This window comes from Lipophrys pholis (genome assembly GCF_963383615.2).
Source record: "Lipophrys pholis genome assembly, chromosome: 2".
NCBI classification, from domain to species: Eukaryota; Metazoa; Chordata; class Actinopteri; order Blenniiformes; family Blenniidae; genus Lipophrys; species Lipophrys pholis.
The window spans coordinates 26,647,457-26,674,370 of record NC_137636.1 but is presented as its reverse complement, the minus strand read 5'-3'; the positions used below and the strand labels follow the sequence as shown (position 1 = coordinate 26,674,370).

The following is a 26,914-nucleotide window of genomic DNA, read 5'->3' as shown; positions in this document are numbered from 1 at the left end:
CTCTGAAGGAGTTTGCTGTCTGATAGCAGTTACACAACAGTGGTTTTGTAATAGTCGTGCTTGTCAGTGGCAAAGCCTGTTATCACACAGATTAAACAAGTTCATCCACCATTCTGAAAATAAAAATAGAAGAATGTATGAAGAATTATAGTTTTCCTCGTGACTATTGAGTTTTTTCTGAATTCGGGTAAATTTGGTCTGGATGACGAGATTACAATCGGTCCGGCTTCCAGTTACTTCAATGATGCTGAAAGTTAACTTTAAATATGTCCTATAATTCAATATAATCAAAATATGCCTCCACAACCACTACAATCTAGTATTCAGGATCAAGTATACCAAGGCCTTGACTGTCAGAAGAACATTTTAGGTAGAAAGTTAGTACAAATAGAAACGTATATATTGTATTTTCCAGAAAATATGGCCATGGGCGCAAGCACCACATTCCAATGTGAGTGAGGACCCCTTCACTGCTGCTTGCAGCTTTATTTATTGTTTTGACCTGGTAAGATGGTAAAATCGCAGAAGGTGGTGGCCCTGGCAGTTTGGATAAGGAGGCTGCAAAAAGTCTCAAATTGAACAAAACATCATGAGGTGCTGAGTGAACGCCTCTGACTGCTCACTGTTGTTCAGTAAGCAAATACCTGCCAGACAGTTCCTATTATTAGGATTATATCCAGCATGCAAAATAACTTTAAGAAAATGGTGGGAACTTCTAGATCCTGATGTGTTTTAAATGAAAGGATGAGTTTTAGTTTCACTTCATTCCCATTCTGCAGTAAGCAGTGAATATAGGAGTCTTCTCTGTAACCACTGCAGAACACTTTGGCTCAGGGTCCACACTGACTTTTAGAATGTGGGATTAATAAAATCAATTAATAAAATCAAACATGACTCCGCAAAAAGAAGGGCACAAAGCTCTTATGCTAATATTAACATTCATAGAAGATGTGTTTATTAATGGAAGGTAACAGTTAGTAAATTAACTGTTAGTTCCCTTTGCAGCTTCATACATTTCCACTGATGCTAACTCACATAGCCCTCATACCATAAATGTAACAGGTAATTGTTTTTTGCTGTATATAGAGTCATCATACCTTGCAAATTAAAATGCTTTTAACTTACACATGCCATGTGCAATAAAAATTAAAATAGAAAAGCTGTTTTAATAAATCATTTTATTATTATTATTATTATTATTATTATTATTATTATTATTATTATTATTATTATTATTATTATTATTATTATTATTATTATTATTATTATTATTATTATTATGAGTCAGCGAGTTTTTTTATTGTATGTTTATAATTGATCCAATGTATTTTCACTGCTTTAGCCCAAGTGTCACATAAAGAACCTTATGTTGTTACTGCATCATCAGCCTGGTTTAATTTAGGAAATATATGTCCTTGATATTGACCAACTGAGGGAGAAGATCCTCTTGATTAAATGCTGGAATCTTCTCCTTTTTTTCTTCTTCCGGCTGTTCCCTTCCCGGGCTTCAGCAGTGGATCATGTTTGATTTGGCTCAAAGGTCTTGCTCAGAGAGTAAGTATGGTGAAATATCATTATTGCGATTCGAACAAGCAAATGGACACAAGTGTCCAGAAAACAATGTTGACATGCAAAGATCTAGACGTGTGTGTGCTCATCTCCTCAGTCCAGGCAGCTGATGGAGTGAATCATCTTTGATCACCCATCTTGTCCTGCTTAGCCAAAAAGTCAAAATTGCTTCTCGTCAAAGAAAAGAAAAAACTAACTAAATAAATACATATATTTTTTTTAACAGAAAAGAGCTTGACAAAAAAAAAAATACATATTTACAAAAAAAAGAAAAGTTATACATTTTGATGGCCACAGGAAGGAAGTGAAGTCGCATCAAACTTTATATTTGAGTATCAGTGCAGTCAGTTGTGTAGAATTTATTTAGAATCAAAAGGGTTGTGACTTATTTTAATATGTGACAAATCTTGGTGATCTTGAATAAATTTGAAGAGCAAATTGTCTGGTCATAACCAAATTATGCAATTAGATGAAATCTACTGTTGCACATTTAATTAAACACTTCTTTTAGCTCCACGTTTCGATAGGCTGAATAACAATGTTGAGTAATGTGCCTCTTTGCACTGGTTTGTGGCAGAGAGGCTGCAGGCCCACACAGAGAGAAGGAAGGCTGCGGATAGATCGGCTAAATCTCATTTACTTAGCTTCCCCGAGGAGAGCGGGCAGATCAGAGGAGTGAAGAGAGAGCAGCATGTCTGTGTCAAATGCTTTATCGCCTGATGCCAGGACACTTTATCTTATGTCCCTTACACTAAACAGGATGTGCGGTTCTGTGTGCTTTCAAGTCCCAATGTTTTGTTCCCATTGTGACGCCACAAAACCTCCAAATCACTTTTATTTAGTTTGAATGTGAATCCAGATGGTACAGATAACCTCCGACTCACATCAAAGATTTGTTTTTAGTTTGGTTTTACTCTTCCAGTGGGAGGATGATGACGATGACAGTGTTGAAGTGGAAGGTTGAGAGAACCACACATCACTCACTTGTACTGTGTGCATGTTCAGATTAAACCAGATTTTACGTAGCGACGCTCCTTCTTTTCTGTTACTCTTCGTGGAGGGATTTGGTGGTTCCATCCAGCAGACAGAGTGAATGACGCTGTGCTGAGAGAACTGATGATTTATGTTGAAATAAGAGAAGAAGCATAAAGAATGAAGGGAAGCATGACTAGATATAATGAAGGTAATTAAGTGTAAGGATTTGTTTTCCATCCAACTGGGCTCAAAGTCACCACATTTTACATATTGTGATGATTTTCTGCTTCACAAGCACCAGAGCTGGGACTTCTTGTGTGGGCGTGTGCTTGTGTTTGTTTCGTTACTTTTTTCTTCTTTTTTTTTTTTTATCTGAGATGTATTTGTGTGTGTGGCAGGAGTCCCGTTCATTCAGTGATCTGATCTGACATCAGATCACCCTCGAAGTTATATTACATCACCTTTTATTACCCACGATATTTATAACTCCCAAAAAGGACGTCACCCACAGAGCAGAGGAAACAATGACTGAATGATGTGGTTACCATACCATAGATTTAAAGGCAGGGGAGGCTTCCCTCGGCTAAAATCTGACACCTTCAGACACTTTGCTTTTGATCTGTCTCTGTGGGCTCACAGGAATTCAAGTTGATTGCTTCTATTGAGTTTTATTTCACAGTGCAGCGCTTCCGGCTGTGGCGCAGGAAGGCAACACATTCAGAGAAGTGTCATTATGTCTGAGGAGTTTAGATATTCACCACCAATCTGGACATCCTCACTGCAGAGGACTGTTCAGCGACATGTATGTTGGTTCTGGTATGTACTGACTATATGGCCTATTATAGGGCGAGAATTTATTTGTCTTCTCTACAACTTAATCCAGTCCAGCAGTCCATCACAGAGCAAACACCTTTCACACTACATGTAACTTAGAATGGTCTCCAACGCATGTTTTCGGACTGTGGGACAAAACCGGGGAAAAGACAAGCCCGCATGTGGAGAACATGCAAACTTCTCTTACTTTGAGTGCTTTCATATATAAACAGCAACCATCAAAACTGTTACCTAGTTTTTAGATTCAAACAATTGCAACTATAAAATTGACAACCAGCTTATTAGTATATTATCATTTTCCAATCTACGCCTTTAGTTTATTTTAGTTTTATTTGATTAATTGACAAAAGAAAAAACCACAACAAACTATTCACTACAATACAAAAGTTTTCAAACTTGTGAATGAAAGGGAGCAGAAGGAAGCACAAACGTCGGTACTCTGCCCATTTATATCACACAATCAGTTTACAATAACAATACAAACTTGCAACAAACAACAAACAAAATAATTCTAAAATCTAAGAGGCCTGTAAAGCCACTACCACCGAGAGTTTTTTGTTTTTTTTAATCATGAGAACACAATAATACTCTTACTTTATTTCTTTTTATTTTAATAATATGCTGGTTTTAATTACTTTAAAAAAAAAAATTACACATGGATTTGATTATTTTGATTCCTTATCTAGATTGTTCCATGAATTGATCCCTTTTACAGAAATGCAGCATTTCATTAATTTGGTCTTAAATCTTGGTTTTATGAAAATATCTGTTCCTTTTAAGTTATACATACTCTCACGTTTTTCAAATCTGTTGTGGACATTGACTGGTAAAGTTTGGATATGAGCTTTATACACAATTTGCGGAATACTATGATCTACTATGTTGTGAAATTTCAACAATGTTGACTGAATAAATAATGAGTTTGTTGGATGTTTGTCTTGTTTCTGACTTATTATTCTTGTGGCTTTTTTCTGTAAAATTTTTAATTGATTGGATGTTTGTCGAACATGAAATGGGTTGATGTATACGGACAATTGCAGCCATGTAAAATTCAGTCAAAGACCAATACATTTGCAAAATATGGCGATCAAAAGTAAAAATGAACACTGGTGCCGCTGCTAAAAGATGCACGCAATGGTGAGAAAAAAATAATAAGATGTGTGAATGTGTACAGTAGGGTTATTTCCGATTTAATCACCAACTATGACCACAATAGTAGATCTCATGATGGTAACAGAAATAAAAAATTACAATAAGTGGCTCAAGCTTGTTTTGTACAGGTTCAGTGCGACCCCTCTACCCCACCACCCCCCACCCTCCACCACCCACACCGCCCCCCACCCACCTACACATTCCTTATAAAGTAAGGAAACAGTACATTCAATCAATAATTTGTAAAGTTTACAGTCATATGCAATACTGATATTACTGAAATCCTTGATATTTATTTTGTCATTAACACATTATCCCCTTTAATGGCTTTTTTTTAAAAAAGTCCACATTTGCTTTGCAAAATACATTTATTGTTATTCTTTCACTTCACTCACATTTCTCCCTTTTAACAGTAAATACATTCATACACAGCTGAGACAATTAAAACACAACAACCCCACAAAACATGACGTTAGTAACAAAATCAAATTATTATTAGACGTGATTGAAGCCTAAACATCTGTAGGACTGTTACTTTCCCACAGTCATCATGTCACCACAGATAATAACTTTCTGAGTAGCGGTAGGTGGTTAGTGCGTTGCGGCTTGGCAGTAGTATGACTCTGTAAGGCTGCTTGGTTACAGTAATTAATGTTGTAAAGGAAACACAATGCAACATGCTCATCTGCAAATACACAATTCTTATTTTCAACTGTTCAGCTCCAGTGTTAAACACCGACGCAAAAACTTTTTAATTACGATGTTTCGCAGCATCAGTATGCGATTTGCAATAAATAACTTCAACATAAAGCCGAAGTGAATGTGAGTCATAAAGCTCCTCCATGTTTATCATAAATTCCAGAAGCTGAAAGGAAGACAAAGCTTTTTTTTTTTTCTTTTACAGTGAAGCTACTCTGACAGTCTCACACCAAATGTGAAATCTGAATATGAAAATGCATGTGCAGTTTACTGACAGCAGCTTAACAGCACAAGTAGAGTGGTAATACTCAATAGAATACAACAATAGAAACAACATCAGCACAAGTTCCACATAGTACATCCAGAAAACTACAGACGACAGTTCAGGAAGACACAGAGGAAATGATGGCAGAGGCTGATTAAATCCAGACGGGGGTGTTTCTTTCTGTACTAAGTCAGCCTGATGATGGCTCCACGGCAAACGGCACTGACTCCATTATTTCCTGGAGTTAAATAAGAAAAAGCACAGAACTAAAAGACTAAAAACTAAAAAATACTTCCGTTGCACCACAGTTGCATGTTATTTCAGCTTAACTTCACTCGACTCACTGGGTTGGCCCAGGCTCACATGTCCCACAATCAGCCCCTACAGCGCATCAGACTGGATGACGTGCCAACGGGCCGTTTCTATTTGCCCCCGACTGCACATTTCCCTCCAGTGGCCCCCTCCTGCCTCCGAGGCCTCGCTGCCGATCAGGACTCGACCCAGGATGCTGCTCTTGGTGTAGAGGCGACCCTGCAGGCACATGGAGAAGACGAGATTAAAATCTGACATGTGTTAGGTCACACAGTTAACTCTGGAGTTACTGCAGTAAGATTAAATCTTAAAGATCTTAATTAAGGTTAAACCCCTAACCCCAACCCTTAGAAAGGGTAAATTTTCAGATTATAGAGCATCTTCCTCCCTCCTTCCAGCTGATGTAACATTAGACTGACCCCCAGTGATAACAGTTCAGTTAATGTGTCATTTTATTAGGAAAGGCCTTTTCTTTTTCAAGGGGAGACAAGATCTCAAGTAATGAATACAGTAACTCCACTTCTTTAAAAAAAAAAAAAAAAAAAAAGTAACTAGTGATCAAGTACAAATTTTTTTGGTGACTTGCAGCAGGGGGAGTATCTCCTGATGTACTTGATGTTACATTGTGCCTGTTTCAATCAGGCTACTTTCAGCCCGCTTCTTTTTAACAAACAAACAATAAAAAACACGTTGGGGGGAATGAAGGCACAGAAATGCTTAAGTTATTGCCATATTTAAGGAATTACTCCTGCACTCATTATTACATATTATGAGCTTATTGACTGATTATTAATGATTTGCAAATCAATAACAAAGTATTGACACTTTCTATTAAATGTGTGTCTATTTCTGGATCCATTTTTAAAATAAAATGTAACTACCTTGTAGTTACTATTTTTGAAAGATTGTGCTTGATAAAAGTTAAATATATTACATTATTTGATTCCTGTCCCCGGCCAGCTCAGTTGGTAGAGCATGAGACTCTCAATCTCAAGGTAGTGGGTTCATGTCCCATGCCGGGCGCCACCTTCCCGTGGGCTCACCACCCGCAGGAAAGGTTCTTAATCTGTGCAATGTGAGCTGGGTGACAGTGCTCAGACTGACACCCCCGCGACCCGGGGATGTCAGTCTGGATAAGCGGGAGAAAATGGATGGATGGATGGATGGATATTTGATTCCTATTTCCTGGTTGGTTTCTTACCACTTCTTCCACATGTGATGAGTGATGTAATAGATGATGTCATTTGAAAGGCTGATCGCAAACAAACAGTCATGTTTGGAGAAAAACTTCTGTGTGTGATGTGATGGGATTGTGGCAACATCACGAACCGAACAAAGCATTTAAAGACAAATCACCAACCAGGAACAATTTCACTGTATCAACATGTAGGTTTTAGAGTATTTTTCACAATGATTGCTTCAATGTGTGCATTTGTATTTTACTGGCTTATTGCTGACTCCAAAAAAAAACATTATTTTTTTTCTTTTTTCTCAACATGCCTATTGTCAGTGTTACCCAGATTGTAATGCAGATGAATGGCATTGAACATCACTCTTGATTATGGCAAAAAAAAACAACAAAAAGAATAAACCCTTCAAAGTTGAAATGCTACCTGCATGATGATGAATTCAAGGGCCAGCGGCAGCTGACTGATGTCACCGGGAGGCAGGTCGAACAGGAACGGAGCGTTCCAGACGGGGTTCGGACTGCCGGCCCCTTTCGTCTCCTTGCTACCAATTATTTTCCCATCCTGAAGCAAGTTGATGACAACATAATGATCTGTTGGAATAAAGATACGTTTAACGTTCATTTGTGAGTCTTTGGCAGTCGATCTTCAGACATTAAATGTTGGGGTTTTCCATCCACATGTGTGTACGTCCATCCTTTGATTTCATTCTCAAGAAAGAAGAATCTCAAGGCCTTTCCAAAAATGTGTTTAAATCAGCGTTGCTGTTCATTTTTATTCAAAGATAAACCGATTAAGCGTCGTGACCAAATAAAGAGTCAGTGATTATACAACAGGCTGCACCGGGTGTCATTCTGTAATTAGATCATGTCGTTTTAAGATTTTCCGAAGCAGCAAATGTGCTAACATTAGACTCTACAACAGTTAATTTGAATGTTTATAGACAGAAGTACACACACTGTAGTGATCACATGAACAGAAATAATCCTCTCCGAGTTCAGCTCCACTGTCACCATCGTAAATTTGCATCATCACTTGCAAAACATAATGTCCTGCGATAAACCATCGCAGCATGCTAATTAGATTTACTAAAATTAAAAACCAATGTGTCACTGCTGCACACCAATCCTGCATCTACAAAGAAAACCAGCTTTCACACGTCTCAGTGACTGTTTGACCTTGACAGATCATTTGCCCCAGACTGTCAGTTTAATCGTTGAAAACAAAGATTAAAGAGCTTGTTGTTGTTTTCTTCTTACTTCCTCTTCCGCTCCTTGATGCGGAGCTTTAAATCAGATGCAGTGAGGTACGATATAGACGTGAGGGGAAATGACACCGGGCTCATTGGTTCCTAATCTGATTATTTTCAGTCCGAGATCCACTCTGGCTGACCGTGGCTGAGGAACACAGCAAAATGCGCTCGGTTCATGTGAATAGCAGCATTTGCATTACTATTAAAGAGTCTTCCTGTTGTTAAGATTGCACGATGAAATCGCAAGCTGAATTGCAGTCTACGACGGCGTGAGTCGACTTGATTGTGCAAGAATAACACATCATGAACATTAACATGAATGGAGCATTAATGTTTTTGGAGAGCAATCCCCAAAACGGAGAAAGAGGAGAATACGGACACGGTCGTGGCTCGGACAGAGAGGCCAACTTGGAATGTCAGTTTTGCAAAAGGAGCTTGAAGTAAGCATAACAGAATTTACTGTTATGGTCTTTCTTTTTCCAACAAATCACACTATATGTAAATGTACCAGACAAAATGAATGTGATGACTAACGAGATGTTTTAAGACGGACAGTGTCTCACCAGAAAGACTCACTGCAATAAAAGTCTCCTCATGATATTGATAAGATGGACAATAAAAGTGCAATTAAAAAATGTACTCCGTATGGATGTGGACCAGTTTAGTTGTCAAAGCAGCAGTCACATTCACCCAAAATATCTGACACTGTCTGGATTTTATCGCAGGTCGTCTTTGGTGACAAAACCATGAAAACGTCCGTCCTTCAACCGGCCTCACAGTGCGACTCAGGACCACTGATTTAGAGACAAAACTAAAGATGTCCCCACAGTTCTCGTACGATTGCTGTCTTTCGTCTGGGTCTGTGAGTAGGGGCCTTTAGGAAGCCTGTTTTATTGTTAGGAGTCCTCACCTGGAGTTCCCGGGATCCGTGTCAGCTTGGCCAGATTTTCAGCCTTTCGGACCATCACCTTGATGCGCTGGGCCAGCGTCTGATACTGCAGCAGGATGAACAGCTGCCCCAGAGCCCGGGGTGCGCACACCGAGCTCTTCCTGCGGCCCAACGTTTCCTGAGAACTCGCACTCTAAAATGTGAACAGGAAAAAAAAAAAAGTTTAGCAAAAATTTGAACAGGAAACATCTTTTTTCAGTTGACAAATATTCATCATTCTTTTGGAAAATTACAACAATGCAAGAGTTTATAGAGCAGTAGGAACACAAATAAGTTGATCTCAATGATGTTCGTGAGCAGTCAAGTTCACTGTCTGCAGAAAATCAACTTTTTGTTAAATTAAAATAACCATTAGTAACCTAAAAGACACACAGAATGTGAGTGAGCAGTCATGATGTCATCCTGCGATAGGTGTACACACGATGAACGATGGTCTTGGCCTAGAAACAGTGTTCAGTAATTACCACCGAAGACAGCAAGAGATCATCTTGTGACAGTGACTGTTCTTAAGAACTGAGGCTACTTAACCATTAGAAATTCACCAAAAAATGTCCCAGTGATTGGCTCTGTTGCAGTAAAACTTTGGACCTTGTCCACATTCTCCCTATATTTTCACCCCTAACTTTTCCTCGTACAAAACTTCTATCAGAACGAAGGTTTGATTCTTTGTTGTCGTCATTTCGTTCTCTGAAGGCTCTGCTACTTGGAGGACGTTCAGGATGACGTTGATCTTCAGACTTATATCATTTGAGAGATTCAAACACATCTATGCCCTTCAGAGATATAGGTTATGCGAGCAAGTCGACTTGTGCTTCTCTGTCTTCTAATACCTCAAGATGATGTAGTGATTGTTTTTTCGTACAGTCCAACATGGAAGAAAGACTGAGCAGGTTTTGACCCCTGGTAATATTAAAGACCCCATGCAGATGGTCATCTGTGTAACAACACAGAAACCGACCATTATCACCTGCAATTATTCCTGTAGAGTGTTGATAGTAGTTAACTCAATTTAATCATCATCTGTCAACCATCCAACTAGGTGACAAATGAACCAAAAGTGTTAAAGTTTGAAGAGTTCAAAACCTATTTGTAGTATAAACTACACCCAGGCATTGGTAATATTAGGCACCATATTGAATAGATGGTGAACCTTTTCTCCTCACAGTGATTAAAAGCAAATTCAACCAATGTACTTGATGCAATTCATGGTCACTGCATCCAATTTTAGAATCAATAATTATGAAAAAACAACAACGAAATGACAGAAAACCATTAAACCCTGCAATAAAAAGGGCACAGCGACCTAACATAACCACACAAAGTGCTATCACATGGTGGGTTTCAGACACATTTTATACCTTCAGAGTTCATACAGTTTTCATCCAAAACTTTAATCTGGATTGCAACAATATGCAGAAGAAGCTCAGCTTGGTTAAAAGAGTTACAATCGTCTTTATACGTAGTTGTCGGAGTTCCACATGGATTTTGACCACCTCTACTAAGAAACCGAAGCAGACATTCTTGCTCTGCGTCACTTTCGATATTAGTTGTAATGTCTTCACGTCAGCCCAGGTTAGCTCGAGTTGTTCGGGGTCTGGTGAGTCACATCCGGCTGTCAGCGGGCTGAGCGTTAGCCCGCCAGCCGCATGCTGATGCCAGGCAGCAGAGTGTAAAGGCAATTTCATCAAACAAGTGTCTCTGTTTAGTGTCTCACTGCAAACATAACCTTATAGGCTGCACCCAGAAACATGCATATATTAGATATTTTTCCAACATGTTATATAAGCTATAAAAGCTGATTGCCAGCGCATAATAGTCTCCTCTGTAAATGCTGAGAAGCTCGTCACCCAATCTGGACATGATGTATCCGTTATTTTAAAAAAGTAGTGTTTAAACCCTCTAAAAGCCACTTCTCCTCCAGCATAATAAACTTTTTTGCTATTATAATGCATTCTTTAGTTGTTCTTTTTTGTAGAATGGACATCAGACATGTATTATTGCTCATTAACTCTGTATTTTCTTCCTATTTTCGGTTACATAACACACTGATACTCTGAGTCAGCCCATGTTCTTCAAAGCATGGAAGATTGAAACAGAAGAATGGTTAAAAAAAAATAAAAAATTAGAATAGTGACTCTGTTTCTGGCTCCAAATGTCTTTATTTCATCGGGAATGAGTGATTGAACGTCCACGCACTGTGGGCAACAACTTTAAAACCACACTCCTACATACCAGCATCTCAGTCGATCATCTCAGGATCTGTGTGCTCTTCACAGATTTGGTTTAATAAAACGAGACTTAGTGCAATCTCTGCACTAATACGAGAAACACCAAACGTACAAGTCAACAACTTTGAAATCACTGTTTTAATTGGCAGAGATCTGTAAAGGTATAAGATGTAAGATTCACGTAATGGCACTTTTCAGCATTAAGCAGCAACGAGGGATCACTGAGCTGCCTGGCATTTTCTTTTTCCCATTCTTGTGTTTACTGTTCTATCTGCTCATGTTCATCGCGTCTTCCTTTGTTTTGTTGTAAGGTTGAACTACACCAGTGGACTGCAACCTTTCTGACCAACATTGTTCACCAATTTAACTCATCTGGATCCACCAATAGTACCATACAATCCATTAGAGATGGGATTTTCAGCTGAGGATCTCTTTGTTTTAAAGAGCAGTTAAAAAAAACTGGCTCATTTTTAGACACTCTGGCCTGGAGGTGTCTCATTTTATCCAGGAAGTTACCACTGATAACCGGAATGACTTGTACTGATTTGTATCAGGTGCATCAAATAAGCACCTCGTGTACTTGGCTACTTGGCAGCGTTCCTCCACTTGTTAAAGTTTTCCTGTTTTCTTACCAAGAGTGGCAAATTACATCAAAATGAACTGCTCACAACGGTGACTCAGTTTTTATTATTAATGTGAACAAAGTGTCATTAGATTTGGATTATTCACAAACATTACAACTATACACCTTAACCATCAAAATTGAAATAACCACTTACAAATGAAGCTTTTGTAGCTTTTTGTTACCGGGTGAGCCATTTGTGTGGTTATAGCTGTTTTAAAAATTTTCAGCAAAGTATTTTGAACTGTTTTACATTTTTTGTGCTGTTTTAACTATTAAAACTAATATACCAACTATTAAGTGTCCCATTTGCCTCCTTGAGCTGCGAGATTTATCAATGCAATAAAAAATGTAAAAGCCATGGTGTATTAGTGACATCTTAACTTCTTAACAATTATTCTCTTGAAACTTGCTAATTATTTTGGTTCATCTTTTTTATCTTTTATCCAAAAAGGACTAAGTATTTCTCTTTATAATGGCCTATAGCTAATGCTCAGCAGCGTTTCTCCTTTATAGAAATCACTTGCTTTATATTTGCATTGTATATTGAGTATGAACGAAACCTGGAAAGGACAAATGTTTCTGGCTTCCCCAAACATGAACGCAGCACTTCTCGGTGTGACTAACAGTGTGATCTATGTCACTGATATATCAGGCCCACCTCCCGTCACGAGCCCGTTATTAATGGCTTGTGGCAGCGTTACAGCAGAGGGCACGGCGTGGGCACGCTGCCAGTTTGCTGCTTGCTTGCGCTGCGGTCGCAAACAACGTCACCATGACTAACAGGAGTGGAAGAGTGGCTAATGGGAGAGCAGATGAAATGCTACATTCCTTCATGGATAAAACACGATATGTGTTATTTATAGGTCAGCCCATGCACTTTTCTCAACTGTTAAATCAAGTGAAAACAAAGATTCTATGGGAGACAGTACAGTACAGTTAGGGAAACCCAAGAAAAGTAGTGAGAAAATACAAACTGTCAGAGGACGAACAGTTTTCATCCCAGCCACTCATATCCACCAACACAGCTGCAGTGAAAGTCCTGGACAGGCCCACGTTTGTGAAACTTTTGATTGGACATGACGTTACTCTAATAGTTGTGTTGGTTTTGCAACACTTGCAAAATACTGACTTGACAGATGTGAATGTGAGTTTGTGTGTGATATCTGCTTCTTTCCGTTCCATGTTATTTTCTTTTTGGGGGGGGGGGGGGATTATTTCAACCTATAAAACACCAAATTGTAAATCAAAAGCAAAAGGCTTCGTGGTCGAGTCATCCAATCTGCTGCTGAATTATTTTTATGACAGGGGATAAAATGTATTTCCTCCTCACAGTGATTAAAGTCACTTCGTCAGCAGACCGGCCTTTACACATTAAATAATTGTAGTTAAAAATCCATGTCCAGCTGCGGTGCCAACTCTCATGCATTAAGAATGAAACTGACTCGACCAATGCTGACATCGAAGGTATAGTTTCATCAGGAAAAAAAGTGGAATCGATAGGCAATAAGTCTTTCAGCAATCACAGGAGTTAGATGCTTTCACTTTGGAAGCAGAAGATTGTAGGTGGCTCCCAATATGTAGAATTAGAAATCATCCAGCTGCTTCCCTCGGGTGTCATCACAGCAGCTCATCGGCCACCTTTACTGTTACAACAAACATCATTCATGTCCTTCTTCATGATATTAATTCTTCTTCTTTGGCATCTTTCTCTCCTAAAACATAGTAGCTCCATCCCCATTGTCCTAAATGCCCTTCCTGACTGTCCTCCACATTTATTAAAGCTTGGACTTGCAGCAAAGGTAGACAAAAAAATAACCCTCCAGTGGTGGCTTTACAAATGCCATACCTATATTTCAGTTCAAAATAAACAACACTTTAATAGAATTATAAATAAATTAGTTTCAAACTCATTATTTTCTCTTTATACCCTTGCCTGTCTTTTGTACCTTGTTTTGGATTACCCTCTGCACGATTCAGTGGCCTGCCTCAACCCCGCCTGGCTAAGAATAAACCACTTAAACTGAGCCCGTGCCGTTCACTTCAGTCCTCTTCATATCTCAACACAGGAATTTCAGTAGACAGCAAGGTGGACTGGCTAACAACAACGTGTTCATTTGTCCACGTTTCTTTATGCCATGGCTTTTATGACATCGTTGTTGTATGACTTCTTACTGCCCCCTCTGGATTGGATGTGTAGGGCATTTACATTCATTGATGTTCTCTACATTATCAGCCTGATTGCCAAAACACTGCCGGGACTTGTGACTTGCAGTGAAAACAGGGACAACAGGAACCTTTTTAGTTCCTTGAATAGAAGATAAAGATCCCATAGTTTTGGTAGAAATACAGGTTTTATGTGCAGTAGGTTTGCTGTGGAATAAGGAAAGAAATGCTTTGTGTGGTTCCACAAACACTTTCACATATGGATACAGGAATACTGTTCAGGCTCTTCTTCTATCTGGACAGTTTTAAGGTGCAATAAGTTGGAGTTGAACATTTTTTATTTTACTCCATTGGGTTATTTCTGCATATGAGCTCATTGGTTGGCTCTGTTGCCTCACAGTAAGAACATTGTAGGTTTTATTGTACTGTCAACAGGGCCTTTGCATTTTAAGTTTGCATGTTCTCTCAGCCTACCTTGCCCTGTATGAACTGTTTCCAGCTAAACTTGGATAAAGTTGCTTCAGAAGATGAATGGATGGATTTTCTTTCAAGCTTTACACACAAACAGTCTGAGTTAGACTTCAGTTATTTTGTTGTTGCCACTTTCAAGTGTCTTCAGGGAACCGTTCCCTCTCCCACTCTTGTTGGCTGTCAACACACAAAACATACTGTACACTTTCATCTTTAAAACAACGTTGAAACCCCTGATAATTGTCAGTTAATTATGATCAAACTAAAATGTGCTCTATGCTTAATTCAATCAGCAGTACCTTTTTTAGCTTGCTTTTGGTTGGGATGAGCTGCTTGGTGTGGGTAGTAGTGATGTCAGGCTCCCAATCCATCTGCTCACAGGGCAGCTCCACCACGCCCATGGAAGCTTCTCTCAGGCCCGAGAAGTCTCTGCTGTAGATGGCCAGCTTCAGTGTGCAGGTTCGAAGCTCTTCCACAGAGCCCACTGGCAGTACGAAGCTCTGACCGTGAAGCTCCGGGCTGATGCTTCGCCGCCGTGAGGCTGTCTGCTGAGTATAGGGGCAGAGCGGGGGGAGGCTGGCCCGGACAAACACCCCACTGCGCCTCCTATTGGCCCCGAAGAGCCCCAAGATGCTGACCACCAGGGTGCCACAGGTAGAGGAGAAGACCACTGAGAAGTGCAAGAGAGGAGCTGGCTTGGAAAGGGCGGAGGTGGAGTTGGAGCCGTACTGCGACATGCAGGGATCGCCCTCCTGGACCGGAGCTCTGGCGGCAGACAGATTGCTGCTCTCGCTGTAAATAAAACTCTCGCCGCTCACGGTGCTGCGCCGACCCATCGCACGGCGAGATTTGGACACAAAGCTCAACTTGGTCAAGGAGGGCAACGAGGCTCTGCCATGACTCGTAGATTTTTTGGATGAGCAGGGATCAGCTGGGGTGCTGAGGCGCCTCATTGGAAAAGAAGACCTGGGAGATTGCACCGGCTCGGCCGACCTGGTGGGGCTGGGGTCAAAGGGCAGAGCGGTGAGGTCGTCCTCAGACGGCGAGGAGCTGCTTTTAGGGGAGGGAAAGTCCAACACGTCTCCGTCCAGCTCTTCATACTGCTGCTTGACAGGCTGCGTGCAAGGAGTTGGAGTCAATGTCACTGTCACCCTCTCAGCACGATGAGGAGACAGAAAAACTGCCTCCTTGTCCTCTGATGAAACACTTTTCCGTCTTCGACAGCCGAGGATGCAACCGAGGATCAGACAATATAAGAAGACAGCCAGGCCCACAGCCAGCAGGATCTGCAGGTGAACTGAAGAAGAAAGACGCGCTCATCACAAGCTGACACTGACTGAGGGGTTACCAAAGAGTACATTTCTGAACAATGACAGTTGGAGAAGATGTTAAAAAATCAAGGTCATTGCTGATAATTAGCCAAATCAGTTTATTTAATTTCCCTTGCAAATGAAGCCAAATTGTTGACAAAAGCTGTTAATCTGAACCATTATCTTGCTGTGTCTGCTCTCTACATCCTTGAATGGATTAAAAAAGGAAATGTTATAATCGTAATTGCATAAATTGTTTTGTTGCAATTCTTGTGTTGATGCTCGACAGAAGCTGTGCACATGCAAAGCATCGATGTGGGTTTCTTAATTAAATTGTGTTTGTTTGTATTTATCATTCAAGCATCTTGGCTATTATGGTTTTCTCCTTTAAGACCCAGCAAGTCATTTTCTGGTCCCTATAGACTACAGAGTGTGAGACCTTAAAACACCTGTCACTATTCATACATATACTGTATATATCAGAGGTTATTACATATTGTCCAATTAGGAGCACAACGGTGTTTCCTTTTCCTAATATTTGTCAGTTTTGAAATTTGTAAATAAATCCATCCACAAAAATGAAGCTATCAATTTGTAATCAAACATTACCTGATGGTCTCTTTAAGTTGAATAGTTAATACACTTGAAAAATTTATAAAATAATGAAAAAATATGTATTCTAATTTGTAACTATCACATTATCATTGAAAACTATTTTGCAAACATGTTGCTTAAATTGTCTGAAACATATCTTCCTAAAAGCTACTCCACAAAAAAAACGAATACCAAAATAGGCAATTAAAGCCATTTTTGAAAAACCTCAATTTGTTGTCATTTAATGAGGATATATAGGGATGACTCACGCATCAGATGCAGGATGAAAGGATGAAAAGCAATGAGATAAAGAAAACCACTGGAATAATGAAAGAATGTACTAACAATATTCTATTGAGCTGCTCCCTTCTTACAGAGGTCGCCACAGCAAGTCATTACAAATTACATTGTAGTCTACACTGTAAGTCGGAAGCCCTTCCTGTTTTATGCAGGTCTCCCACATCCAAAGTCAGTAAAGGTTTTATCGAGCACCAACTCCACAATATTGTTCATTTTGAACTTGTTGCACCAGTCCTGCTGCAAGAGATTTCCCAGAGAGAGAGAGAGAGAGAGAGAGAGAGAGATAGTTGAAGCTTTAATTTTGTAAAGATCAATAAAGATGAGATCACCATCTCAGCAAGTGAGTATCAGTGGTGATCCCTTTCAGGGTGCAGCCTCCTCCTCACACAGCCTCCATTAAAGAGATGAAAGTACATGAGAGGATGGGTGCAGGCCAGTGGATAAAATATGACTCAGTCTGGGAGGCCTGGGGGACAATATTGCATTATAAACAAGTGATGTATTTTCATATGCTGCAGTGCCATTTACGTTTAGAATGCAAGATTTATATTCCTGCAATATCAGTGACAAATATTCCAGCTTTAGTGTCCATGGGTCAACCATCCACCAGACAACAAGTGTCATGAAATCATTGCAGTGATTTGAGACTGAAGAAAACAGCACTTTGGACACTTGCCAGAGTTGCAGCTCCTCCTCTGCATCTCAAATGGAAAGAAAGGCTTTCATTAAAGTCTCTTCAGTGCAGATTTGCCTCATGCTTGAAATCAATTAAAGTCCAGTCAAAGTTTACTTTATGAGCACGTTTAAAGTGCTGAAAAGTCCATTGAAACATAAAATGACAGCAGTGAATAGACGCGATACATCAGTCAAAGAAACGGTATTTGTCGGTCATATTTGTTTCTGCCCGAAATAAACCAAATGTCCAATAGATATCATGAGCGAGTGAGCAGATGTTACAAAATGAACTCAATTCAAAAAGTTAAAACACAAAATTATTTAAAATACAATTTGTTGAACGACTTACCTCCCAGAATGTACTGCGACATATTCCCGCACAGTATTCTGTGTGTGTGAGAGAGAGTGTGTGTTGTCAGAATGCGCCCTGTTTAAAGAGCCCTCCGCGTCCAGACGCTGGATGCGCGTCCTTGTGATCCGCGCTCCCTGCGCGTCACAGAGCAGCGCCCCCGCCCTGCAGATCACTTCACTCTGACACAGCTATCAGAATTTATTCTTTTTATCCGTGTGAGGAGTCACACACAATAGATCTGTCAGTCAGTGTCCAACACACTGCAGTATTTTACCGCACTGCGTAATTCCCCTTTCAAACCTACCAGAGAAACACTGAGGGGAAATTAAAGACCTTAATTTACGTTTTTCTTGAAATGTTATGAATCTGCATGGGAAAAGCTCTTATTCCTGAATTATTCAAAGGTAGTGTGTGAGACTTGGTTTTTAGTGTGAGAGATTTAAATCCAGCAGGAAAATCATCCTGTGTTAAAACTAAGTCTGTATGGTGCAACACGGGGCAATCATCTGCTCTGGCGACCACTTTATTAAAAGAATCAGAAAGCAGCCTAATAGATCCAAATATAGTTTGTACCAAGAAAAACAACAAGTTTTTTTTCAATAATTATAGAGAAACTTTTACATGAAGGAAATTGTTAAATCTGTGGAAGTCGATAAAATAATGTTAACCTTACGAATGAATGAATGAATGAATGAATGAATGAATGAATGAATGAATGAATGAATGAATGAATGAATGAATAAATAAACAAATAAATAAATAAATAAATAAATAAATAAATAAATAAATAAATAAATAAATCGTATTTGTTTCAATATAATTCCGGTTCATTGCTTTCAGTTCAAATATATCATTGTAGAAGTATGTGTCACTGAGGCATTTTAAAACATAATAATACTTTAATAGCCATAATTACTATAATAACCTCCCTGAAGGGGTCGGAGTGTTGATCCTGTTTTCTGCTTTTCAGTCTTTTCTAAAGACATATTTTCATAAGTGTTTCCTTCTGCAGTCCCCCTACGCTAAGTTTGGGTTTAGGGCCTGTTCTGGGTTTGCATGTTCTGTCTTTGCATGCTTTTTCTTTTCTCCAGGTTCCCCTTTTCCATACTCGTGAAGGTGGTCTGGAGCGTGTGTGACAGCATTTTTATTGTTGATGTATGAAAACATGATTATACTTGTAAACAAAGAAGAACAAAAAAGAACATTTGGCACAAACCAATGAAGTAGGCCATCACTTTATTATAAAACAAAGTGAAGAGAAAAACAGAGTGACTGCAAAGACGTGTGAGAAAAGAAATATTATCAAAAATTGACTAACTTCCTGTGGTGATAAAGTGATAATTGAAACCAACATGGCAATTGAAAAAAAAACAAAAAACCTAAAAGTACTCAAAATTGTGGTAAAACCTTTTCAAGATAGAAATGCCAAAATAAACAATAACATTGTAGTCTGTTTTGAGTCTGTTATGATCTGGATGCTTTGAGCATCATGTCTGTGTCCAGGGAAAGTTTTAATTTTCTGTCCATGTTCAGTCTGAATTTTTACTGATTTAATGAATTTTCATGGTTTACAAATTCTTGAGGATTGTGAGTGAAAAAATTCCCCACAAAAACACAAATCCCACTAAAGAGCATTATTAAGGACGTCCATTTCCATAAAAACAAAATATATTTGTTAATTAAGGTTTTTTGTTTGGCTCTGTGTGACAAGTGCAAATTGAACCGTCGATAAAATGTCTATCAATGGAGTATTTGGTCTGTATTAGGAAACCACAGTATATGGAGGATCCCACAAATGCTCAAAGAAGACATGGAAACTCACAGGAAGGTCCCCAGAAGGATGTAAAAGATTTTCTCTGCTGCCTTGCTGCAGCTCTGCCAGATCACAAGCTTTAGGTTTGCTCTTTCCATGATTAAATTCTCTAACTCATGCACCATTTCTACACTCATCCATCACTTCCACGACTGATTCTTCTGACAACCACATTTTATTTAGCCTTTTGTTTGAAAGAAAATAATTTACCTGAAAAAATTCTTATATCCAGTGTCCTTTAAATTTTCTGACATGGAGCCAGGTCATTACATATTATGAAGGAATTGATAAAATAACAAGTGTATACATAAAAGTTAATCGAACAAAAAAATATATATCATGACAAGTTCATTGTTTTATCAGTAATTAATCTTTTTTTAAATCTGATATAATTTATTTTGAGCATGACTTGAAGCTAAACCTACAAAACGAATGAAACAGAAAAGATGGGTATTATAACTATAATCTGAGGTTTGTTTCACACTTTTCTAGACTGTGTCCTAATTTTTCCAAGATGCATCTGTGAATCTAAAGTTACTCTGCTTCAACTTTGAGTTTACTTTAAATGAACACTTCAAGTCACCGTCAGCTTTGCATCTTTAGCTGCAGCTGTCAGTCAGCTTGCTCCGATAAAGTTGCTGCACCCTGTGGCGGACCGATACGGTCCAAGGAGGTGGTTAAGCCTCCCTCGGGAAGAAAGATGTACTTATGCAGCTGTAGAGAAGAAGACAGATGTGTGCTTTCTAGCCTGTCACGGTCTTTCAGCCAATAGAAAAGCTCAAGTACAGTGTGAAGGGAAACCACGCAGTAGAATATCAAGTCTGAACCCGGAGCTTTGTCGGCTGCAAGTGTGACCGACCTCCGGCCCAAAGCGAAGTCTCCCGTCACTCCAGATTAAAAATGTTGCATCACTTGAGGGACATTTTATTTTAACCGCATGGGTGGGTGGGTGAAATATGCACTCGTCGAGATGATGAATGAAGGCAGGATTTAAAATGGAAGATTTTACTGCCAGTTAGCACCCGTGTGATCAAACTCTCCATCCAGGAATGGAAGGCTAATACTAAGAAGCTCCTCGATTTATAGAAGACTTTAATTAGAAAATACATGACGTTACATCAAGCGAGTCGAGGTCAATATGGTCCCAGCTAATTGTGAAGCAGAGACCAACCAAATGAAATGCTGCTCTGCTCAGGAGAAGCACAGGTCTGAGTGTGTGTGGTTCTTGTTTTTCCACCCATTCTATTGCAGGGTTTTAGGTTCGTCTCATACCAACGGCTTTTTGAAAGAGTTCCTGGTCAACCACACTGCATTTACATCAGATGTTAAATGTTAAAGACGTGTGGATGCAGGCTGCAAATGTAGATCAGGTTCAACTCAAAAGGAGATATTTAGCTAAAATCAAAAAGTAGAACGTCCAGAAAAAATAACAAATAAAGTCCAAACTGAGAAGCACAAAAAGCATAGATGAGGGGGGGGGGGAATGATCAGTCGTGCAAACCAGCCAGATGAGCAGAGCTCCTGCTCTTTCCAGCCTGCAGAGGAAAGTAAAGGTGCTGATGAGATTCCTGGCAAGTGATTCTCTGTGATGGAACCTGGTGCTGCTCACCTTGATCAACACTCAAATATAACCTCTTTTTAGATGCTGGATATTCAGGAAGTAAATATCATAGTTCAGTGCAGTTCTACTAATTATTAACATTTGAAGGTGATTGCAGTACAATGGCCCAAACCTTTATATAAAAATCACAGTATTTGATAATGGAAAGCAACAAAACAAGACCACAATCTTTTTTCTGTGATCATTTATTATTTCTTTAACACCACAAAGTGATTGTTGTTGAAAAACATTACAGTGTTTTCATGTTTCTTCTTCATGGTGTTTGCAGGTTGTGCTCCTTCAAACAATTTTTCATTTGTTTGCACATATTATTTCATGTTCCAGCAGTGGCAAAGCATTCATGTCATTTGTGTTGAACTCGTGAAGCACAGTTATCGTGTTTATTTTGGACGTATGAAACAGCCTTAATGCAGCTGTGAAGCTCCAAGTAAATCTAACATGCCTTGTTGCCAGTCTACGTTCTGATCTCTTACAAAATATCATTTTATTTATTGAAGCACAAGCAGCAAAGGTAAATAACACCAGATTTTTCTTTCCGAAAACACTGGCTGATTATATTATTGTATCTCGATTAAATGTGTGTTTTCATAAACCACTGTATTATACAATTTGTGTGTGAGGTTTTCTTTTTCACCAAGTTCTAACAATCTGAGTCATGTCTTGTTCCGATGGGGCTTTTTATGTTGTTATTCATGAGTGATTATCAGTGTTGTTTTGCAGAATAAGACATCAGGAAGGTATTGTTTCTTTTTCAGTGATAATTTGAAGAAGTTTTTTCATAAATGTTGATTTTTGGGGGGGGTGGCAGTCTCTCTTTGCATGCTGGAGAAGCATTCAGCATCATGAACAATTTTCTTGTTTTGTCATATTTAGTTGAGTGCATTGATGATGAGTGGACTCCTCCTGCTCTGCATGTGGACGGCTGCAGCAGCTTCTGCAACACATCTGGACAAAGTCCAGTCAGGCCCGCAGTGTGGGTCCAGCTCCTGGCTGAAGACACACACACAATTAATCATGCCTGGTCTGTTTTTTAAGTCTGTGCTTTTAAAGGAATCAATTTTAATGATTCACGATTCACTTTCATAGCATGAATATTAATCTTTTCAGAAAATATTTCAGAACTGAAGGAGATCCAAATAGCCTCTTTTTGGGGACATGACTGGATAAGATGGATGGATGGATGGATGGATGGATGGATGGATGGATGGATGGATGGATGGATGGATGGATGGATGGATGGATGGATGGAAGCTTCATCTGATCAAACGCAATAACTTCACACATTCACACGTTCAGCTTTTCTGGAGTGACACTGATGGGTTTATACTGCCATCTGCTGGAAGTTAACCGTCAGGGTACATTTTTTTTATGGTCCTTTTTTCCCCGTTTTATTTCCACTTTTCTGTTCTTTACTTATTTCTCTCTACTATATGATATTTATACTCTAACCTCCTCCAAAATGTATGTTTATCCATTATCTTTTGTGTCTTCATTTCAGATTCATCTGTTTTTTGTGCTTAGTTTTGGGGTTGTTGTTTTTTTGGTTTTGTTGTTGTTTGTTTCACTTTGGTTTGACCTTTTTTTGTCTGTTTAATACTTCATCATGTAGAGTGGTCTCCTCAAAAGGTATTATTCCTCCTAATTCTGATAATCATTCTTCATACATTGTTAAATGCCCAATCTTCTTGCCTTGTATTTCCCGGTTCTTTATTATTGCTTTTCCTTCCTTTATTTCAAAACGAAATATTTCAGCTTCCATGCATACAAACTTACATGGAAATAGTTTAATTGATTAATCTGTTCAATGCTTCTCCTTTTTGATATAGACATGACACTAGTTAAACAACTTATATATGGTATCGTGAAACCATTAACTTACATATGCAACTTATCGTTTCAAACAGGAACATTTCCAAATAAAACTAAAATTGCAAAAGTTATACCAATACATAAAAATGGGAACAAACACATCTTCACTAATTACAGACCTGTCTCTCTGCTCCCCCAGTTTTCTAAAATCTTAGAGAAACTTTATAACAGTAGAATGGACAATTTCATAGATAAGCATGAACTAATTAATGAAGGTCAGTATGGGTTTCGAGCAGCAAGGTCAACTTCAATGGCCATCATCGATGCAATAGAAGAGATTACCAATAGCTTAGAGGGAAAGAAACATGCAGCTAGAGTATTTATTGATTTGAAAAAAGCATTTGATACACTTAATCATTCTATATTATTAAAAAAATTAGACAGATGTGGCATAAGGGGAGTGGCTTTGAGTTGGATTCAAAGCTATTTAACTGGGAGACAACAGTATGTGAAGATGGCGGAATTCACATCAGGATATTTGGACATTGGTTGTGGGGTCCCACAGGGATCTGTCATAGGCCCAAAGTTGTTCAATTTATACATTAATGACATTTTTAATGTGTCAAAATTATTAAAATTTGTTATTTTCGCAGACGACACAAACATTTTCTATTCTAATGACAATTATAGTAATTTATTAACTACTCTAAACTGTGAACTAAGGAAATTAAAAACATGGATGGACATTAACAAATTGTCCCTCAACTTAAACAAAACAAAAGTAATGTTTTTTGGTAATTATAATGGAAAACCAGACCCAGTAATTATAGACGGTGTAGTTTTAGATACAGTATCAGAAATTAAATTCTTAGGAGTCTCCATTGACAGTAAATTAAGCTGGAAACCACACATAAGTCACATACAAGGTAAAGTCTCCAAAAGCATCTCAATCATTAATAAAGCCAAGTTTTTCTTAAATTACAATGCATTATTTCTATTATATGGTTCGTTAGTTTTGCCATATCTAAATTATTGTATAGAAGTTTGGGGCAATAACTATAAAAGTTCATTACACCCCCTTGTTATACTCCAAAAACGGGCTGTAAGAATTATACACAAAGTAGGATATTGTGATCACACTAAGATATTATTTTTGCAGTCTAAAATGTTAAAATTGCATGATTTAGTTGAATTCTCTACTGCCCAACTTCTGTTTAAAGCTAATAAAAATGTGCTACCTGCAAGAATACAAATGCTTTTTGCACGCACAGAAGGGGGATATAACCTGAGGGGGTGTGATAACTTTAAGGTTCAAGCAGTGTCTTCCACGAGGAAAAGTATGTGTGTGTCTGCATGTGGAGTTAAACTCTGGAACAAATTGGGAGTAGAGCACAAACAATGTCCAAATATTCATCAATTCAAATCAAGATATAAAAAAATAGTATGGTCAAAATACCAGAAGGAGGAAATGGGCACTTGATTACTAATGGGTGTTACAAAGTGATGTATACTTTAATACTTTAATGGTCAGATCTAGATAATGATGAAGTCTATTGTTGTTATTACTATTATACTATTGCAGTTGTTATTATTGTTATTATTGTTATTGGTATCATTATTTTTATCATTATGGTTGTTATTATTGTAAGAGGATATAACATGTAATTCAGTTAACAAGAAATAACTAAGTGATTATATTGTATTAGTAATATCATACATTATCTAATAGACTATATGTCTTGGCTGTTTTTGTTGTTGTTTTATTTTCTGTTTTATTTTAACAGTGTTATTGTAGCAGCCACATTATCATTATTATTTAAGTTTATGAACAGGGGTGGGAGTTAATAAGCTTGTCTTCTTCCCACTCCTTTTCGAGCTAGAGTGTTGATATTATTTTTTCTTTTGTTGTATTTTTTTCTGGCTTTTATGCCTGTGTTGTGTAGCTCGAAATAAATTTGGAAATGAAATGAAATATGTATAAACAAAACACTTTACAAACCCCCACAGCCCTTCATTCTTCTCTTTTGGCTTTGAATATTTGCTACTCAAACTGTGGGTGGTACACGAGTTCCCTCCAGTGGTACCAAATGAAAGTCATAAATATTTTTCATGAAATTAATCTAATCTCAAAATAGCACCAAATATGAAATAGGTGTATGCTTCCTTTATCTGCCAGAAATTCCTAATGTTTGTGGGTCGTTTACTCATTCCATTTTTCTGACTATGCTGTTACTGTTTATATGGGACCAATGGAATTACTGGATTACTGGAGTAATGCCATCTGCGCATTAAACAAGAATGTCTGTTTACATTGCTTATTACGGTAATGCCGACAGGCGCATAGTCTTAATGTATGGATGTATGTAGACATAATGTGTATTATAATATCTATGGACGGGAGCTTCATGGTGCCTTCAAGTACACCTCAGTTGCAACTTGCAAGCATAAATCACACTGACAGTACTGTACAGGCTTATTGTACCAAATATTCATAGAAAATGAAATTGTTTTCAGCAAACTGGACCACATTCTTTCGAAAATGATACAGAGATTCTAATTGAAAATTGACCCAGAGATACTTTGGGGCCTGTAAAACTATTAAATTTGGTGTGTGCACCATAAAGCTACCGCTGGTGTTATGCCAAAATTAAAAGGAAATAAACATGGAAATATAAAAAGAATCAATAATACAAAAAAATATACAAAGGTGGTCATATTGTTTTTCTACCTTGTCTTTGCTTATTTCATTTTGTCAATGCTTCTCCTGTTTTGTCTTTGTCTGTTCCATTTGCTTTTTGTCATTGTATTTAATGTCAATTCCAGTAATTCCAGTCAAGCCGTCTGGAAAAGACAAAAGCAATACAATGCAAATCAACAAGGGCAAGTGCAGTCCTCACACAGTAATTATGTGCTATATAAGAGGAAGTTGTATTCACAGACAAGAAAATATTGTAGATAATCTTAAAGAATCAGTATCATACTTTGCATGCAGTCCTTTCTGATGACACCAGGCGGAGCTCAGCCCGACAGAGAAAAAACACACTGCAGTAAGAGACGGGAAGACGGTAGATTGTAAAATAAAAAGCTGAAGTAGAAAGTTCATGCTGTTAGCAGTGTGAAAACCGCTGTGTGTGTGTGTGTGTGTGTGTGTGTGTGTGTGTGTGTGTGTGTGTGTGTGTGTGTGTGTGTGTGTGTGTGTGTGTGTGTGTGTGTGTGTGTGTGTGTGTGTGTGTGTGTGTGTGTGCGTGTGTGTGTGTGTGTGTGTGTGTGTGTGTGTGTGTGTGTGTCAGGATGAACAGAAGGCTTCATATGTTTTAGCAGCCTCAGGTTTACAATACATGACCTGTGTCATGAGCAGCATTTGGTCAATCAATAAACATAAATACTTTACAAAGAAACTACATACATTTAGGATGAATTACTGCATTCAAAGAGAAATTTACTTCATTACACTCTATATTCAGAAATAAATATGTGTTTTGTTATCACAAAAACACAGTTGCTACAGGCGTTAGAAGGAATATAAGACACCTAAGATTGAGGTGTTATTTATAAAGCATGTCAGCATAATTAGAAATAACACGTTACACATTAAACTTCAATAAAAGGTATTAGTTTCAGCAGGGGTAGGAAAGGGAAATCTCGCAAAACACTTCCTGCAATGCATGAAAGTACTCAAAGGTTTAAGAACATCAACACGTAATATATCATCATCAATAATTCATACAGGGAAGAACCTGTACACAACCTGACCCTGAT

At 38.4% G+C, this 26,914-nt stretch overlaps 1 protein-coding gene across 1 annotated transcript; it reads right to left on the bottom strand.

The window, feature by feature from the left end:
- Window positions 1-4,805: 4,805 nt before the first annotated feature.
- LOC308126819 (synaptotagmin-5) lies at window positions 4,806-17,998 on the bottom strand. Its single transcript, XM_080491468.1, has 5 exons — window positions 17,910-17,998; window positions 14,981-15,978; window positions 9,156-9,327; window positions 7,420-7,586; window positions 4,806-6,025 (listed from the first exon to the last, which is right to left on the bottom strand). The coding sequence occupies exons 1-5, from the start codon at window positions 17,929-17,931 to the stop codon at window positions 5,876-5,878; spliced, it is 1,509 nt and encodes a 502-aa protein (XP_080347594.1). The 5' UTR covers window positions 17,932-17,998; the 3' UTR covers window positions 4,806-5,875.
- Between the last annotated feature and the right edge of the window lie 8,916 nt (window positions 17,999-26,914).